The sequence below is a fragment of the Octodon degus genome, unplaced genomic scaffold, assembly GCF_000260255.1.
Source record: "Octodon degus isolate 3935 unplaced genomic scaffold, OctDeg1.0 scaffold00207, whole genome shotgun sequence".
Taxonomy (NCBI): domain Eukaryota; kingdom Metazoa; phylum Chordata; class Mammalia; order Rodentia; family Octodontidae; genus Octodon; species Octodon degus.
The window spans coordinates 1261419-1266116 of record NW_004524783.1 but is presented as its reverse complement, the minus strand read 5'-3'; the positions used below and the strand labels follow the sequence as shown (position 1 = coordinate 1266116).

Below are 4698 nucleotides of genomic sequence, written 5' to 3'. Positions count from 1 at the left end.
GGCCCTTCGACTTTATTTTCACAGACATAAACTAAAGTTATACATACTAAAACATATGTTCCCCTGCTGTATCAATGCCAAAGCAATAGTGGTTTACAAGAGAGCAGCTCATTTCTCCCATGTGTGACAGCAGAACCTAGAGAGCTGAAGGGGGACATCACAATGCCAGGGACCAAGGCCCTCCCCTTCTTGTTGCTCAGATACTCTCACACTGCTACTCCTAACCTGCTACTCCATGGTCTCAGATCATTACCACAACTACTGTACTTCTACATACACTGCCACCGGAAGGAAGGAAAAGGGAAGGAGAGGACTTTCCCCTTTGTTCCTCCTTTCTTTAAAGTTATGGCCTGCAAGTAACATATACAATGCATCTCCCATTGGGTGAACACAGTAACACGGCTACCACCTAGCTGCAAGAGAGTCTAGGACATGAATCTCAGTTGCTGGTGACCAACATCTGGCTGTAATTCAGAACTCTGCCACCAAACACCCCATCATTTGCAAACAACCCACACAATCTGCCACAATGATGCTCTTTGGCTATCTTATTTCTCCAGCTTATATAATTTATAACCAAAATATTCAATTACAATGAGCACAAAGAGAAACACGACAACTCAGTAAGCACACAGCTCCCAGATGGAACAGTTATGTACTACACTAGAGGTAGGCCAACGGTTTCTGTAAAGGGCTAGTAGGTGGATAAACATTTCTGGCTTTGTTGCCCATAAGTACGGTCTCTGTTCTTGTCTTCCCATTGCACCAAAAATGCAGTCAGACAATACAAAAATGACAGAGCAGGACTGTGGCCCAACAAAGTTGATATTTACAAAAAAAACAAAAAACAAAAACAGGCTGCTGGGTAGATCTGACATCCGAGCCACAGTGGTAGCTGCTTTCAGGTGTCACGGCTGCACAGGATGACAGTGACCGCTTATTAGCCCAGCAAGCTCACTAGAACCATTAAGAAAACCGCTGCTGTGCCCAAAGCACCTCCCCCTTCCTGAGTGTGTGCCAAGTGCCAGGAAGGACACCAGGAGCTTTGCTTATGTCATCTCTAGTCCTCCAAACAACAATGCTTCCACACAGTGGAGACGACAGCATCACCTCAGAACCTCCCCGAGGCTCCAACCCACTCCTGCTGGCCTCCGGGGCTGATTTTCTTCCAGATGAAACAAGGCTGTTCCACAGAAGCAAACTGGAAAATCATCCTTCAGTTAACAATAAATGATCTATTTACACACGAATTCTCATCACACAACCAGCAACAGCAGTACTGCTGACTTAACCTGGAAAGTATTACAACGGCAAAGGTTTCTCTCTGATCCTAAAGTAACCACTGCCTAGAAGTTTATCCTGGCTTCAGCAAAGACGCACCCAACCTTCAGATCTCCCTGCGCTAAGCTGTCCCGTTCTAAGGTCTCAGAACCGTGGGAACCAGAGCAGGGCAGGCGGGAAGTGACCGTGAAAGTCACGGCTCTGTCAGCATCACCGCACAGCTGCGGGGTCTTCTTCCAAGTCTATCTAAATAAAAGCCAAGACAACACCCTCCGCCAAACCCTTGCCCAGGGCACACACCCACACACCCTTTCACGCACAGGGCAGAGCATGCAAACATGTGTGCGTCTCTGCACTGTCCCCGTAGACGTCCCAACAAGGCCCTGTGCGCTCTACCAGCAGTGCAAAGCACTATTTCTGGCTCAGGACTTGGCGTGACAGAATGAACTATGTTCCCTCAAGCCTCAGCACCTGCCTGAGGCACACACTGGGGTCCCTCTCCCTGACTACTCTGCCCAAGAAAGGAACTAGTAGTTACTTCCTTCACCGCCAGCGCCAGTGTCTGCTGTAACTCAGATCTACAGAGCCGTATGTTCTTGTTCCAAAAAGGAAGTCAACTGCTTTGGCTACAATTTCTCTACGCGCGTATTCTTTTTATAACAGAACGTGTATTTCAAAGCATTCCTTGGCACAGACACGCTCCAAGAGGCACACGGTCACGGTATCTCGAAACTGAGAAAACGCGCATTCTGTTTACTCCAGGTGTTGAAAGAAAGTTATCAATCACTCATGTGACAGACTGCTCCAGAAACACTGAACATCTGCAACATCACGTGGTTCACACATAGAATACTCAAAACAGCACGGACCAGTCATATCCAAGAGACCTAAGGACACTTATCATCCTTGTACCTTATTGAAAGATGAAATTTGTCATTTTATAGGGGCAATTTTCAAATACTCCACTAAGGAGTGGACTTGTTGCCTTTTTAAAATAAAGCTCTTGCGTATACATTCAACTAAAACAGCAGCACGAAATGTCACTTGGTCAGCCCAAGTGGCTTTTGTGTACAGTTGCTGCAGTTGTGTGGACAGCTGGCAGGGAGGCCCCAGTGGGCTGGCAATTACTAGGGGCCACTCACCAGCCACATCGCGTGTGGGTGCCTGCCCCACTCTGGCAGCTCCAGTCTCCACCCAGGAGCCACCTGCGGGTGCAGGATGCAAAGACCCTTCACAAATCACCACCGCCAGGTGCGGGGAACATTCTGGGCTCGGATTCCTTCCATGACCTCTGCTCCTGTCAGGTGCCCACAACTGCTGTCTTCCCTTCCAAGGCAAAGGGCCTGCAGTCTCTGATGTCTCTCTAAGAGCCAGATCTTTAACAGCCCTGGTCATCTTTACCCAGAAGGTGACAGTTCCTCTCATTCAGGCCAACTGCAAAAAGAAAGCTGAAGCAGGAAGGAGGGGGCGCCCTGGCTTCAGACACCAGGAACCTTCCGCTAGGGCTACCGTCTCATCTCATTCCTAATGAGAGAACTCACAGGATGACACAACTGTCCTCTTGGCCAGCACACAGCTTGTCTGTGTCTCTCCAGGGGCAGCTGGGACGTTCCCTACTCTGTTTCCTAACTTCGGCATGAAGACATTCTGTGACCTTGGCGCACCGCTCCACCCACGTCTTGTCCCGAGCTTTTGTCAGTCTGGGACTCTGAGGTGGCGCATGCCGTGGCCTGGAAAGGCAGCTCGCTGGTGTGAAGGCTTGAGAAGCACAGAGAGATCAGGGAGCGTGAAGGCGGTGGCAGAGTCTGGGGGGTGTGAGAGAAGGCGAGAAACGGGGTTCCAGCCGCGAGAGCCCTGGGGGCGGAGGGTCTTGCCCAATAGCACTCCCGAGCCGAAGTCCCGCTGAGGGTGAGGTCACTCCTTCTCAGGCCCAAGAGTCTGAAGCCAACGTTCCGCACAAAGTGCTTTTTATTCTCCCATTCAGAGTTTTCTGGCGATTTCACAAGAACAGCTGGAAAAAACTTCGGTGCAATCGTGAAACGCACTCCAGCCGGGCAGCCTCTGCGCTGAGCCCCGTCTGGTTCTCATCACACTTCAAGGACGCTGGCCACAGCGTCCAGCTAAAGGCGCCGATTCAGCTGAGAAAGAGGCTAGACTGCTGCACACTACCACCTTTCGAAGCACCCTGTGAGCACCGCATGCCAAGGCCTTGCTTTCTCAAACACAAAACCAAAGTACTGTATTTCTTTCCTCGTAATTCCCCCTGATCTCTAAACCGAATCACTTTCTGCCTCCAGTCCTAAGTCTAAAAACTAGAATGGGCCACTGAACTTTATACATATATGAATTATACATATACTAATTAATATAAAATATGTAAATAAATTTTATACACATATAAATTTACTATTTATACATTGTTTTATATTAATTCATTTTATATTAAATATATATATATATATTTAATTTGTGCATATTCCAAGCTATCTATCCTCTTGGTCACAGGAGGATGCATTTACGTGACACCTAATGTGATGCCCTTTGTGTGGAAACTCAGAGCCCAGCTGGGCCCGAGCCCCACACTGGCAGGGCACAACCTATGCGACCATGAGGGAGTAGACGTGGCCGCCCACCAGCTAGACAAGGGACAGGTGTGTCGGGCCCGGAGCACTTCTTGCCCTGTAAGACTTACAGGGCAGACATCACGCTTCCCCTCAGAAGAGGGCAACACAGCCTTCTGTGTCCTACACCCAAAACGCTGACCAATCTCAGACTGAAAGTTGTATCTTTAGAAGCTCTTACTGTACCTAGCAGAGGCATTTTTCTGGCTATCACTCCCTAGCACACACGGGGTAGAAGCCACTTCCCTGGCACTCGCCTGACTTAGGCATCACAAGCTACCCAGAGGCGATTCTAAGGAGGAAGGAGGATGCGCGCACGCCGCACCACAGTCTGGAGAGGGCTTGAGCAGCCTCAGATCTGGTACCTGCAGGAGCCCTGAACCAGCTTCCTCGCACGCCGAGGCCCGGCGGTGCTCGCTCTCGCCCAGCGGCCGCAGCATAACACCAGACCTCACGGAGGCCCCGGCCGTGCCTGGACAGGGCCAAGTAGGCGACCAAACGCACACCTTCGCACCTCTGTCCCGAGCACACAGCACACAGGCCGGAAGAGCAAGCAGGCAGCGTGCACTGCAGAGCTGTTCAGGGAACCTGAGTTCAGGCCACAGCTGTGCCAACCCTTAGGCAAGGCCACTGAGAGCGGGCAGAGAGAGTGCAGACAGGGCACTTGCTAGGACACTCCTGGTGCCAGCTCTGCTTTTGACACAAGTGGCTGAGGTGCTTGTTTCCATTCAGAGTGACTTATTTCATATTGCCTAAGGCAGTGTATCCTGTACCGTTATCACCATCACCATCACCA

The 4698-nt window shown here is 50.3% G+C and overlaps 1 protein-coding gene across 4 annotated transcripts in view; it reads right to left on the bottom strand.

Annotated features, from left to right (window-relative positions):
- Retreg1 (reticulophagy regulator 1) overlaps positions 1-4698 on the bottom strand; it is a 123561-nt gene that overhangs the window by 26448 nt on the left and 92415 nt on the right. The window contains exon 1 of one of the 4 annotated variants that reach the window (XM_023704934.1): positions 2524-2643. The exons of the other annotated variants lie outside the window; for them this stretch is intronic. Coding sequence (XP_023560702.1) covers positions 2524-2567 — 44 coding nt within the window. The 5' untranslated portion in view covers positions 2568-2643. Of the gene's footprint in view, positions 1-2523; positions 2644-4698 lie in introns of those variants that run through there. 4 annotated transcript variants of the gene reach the window in all.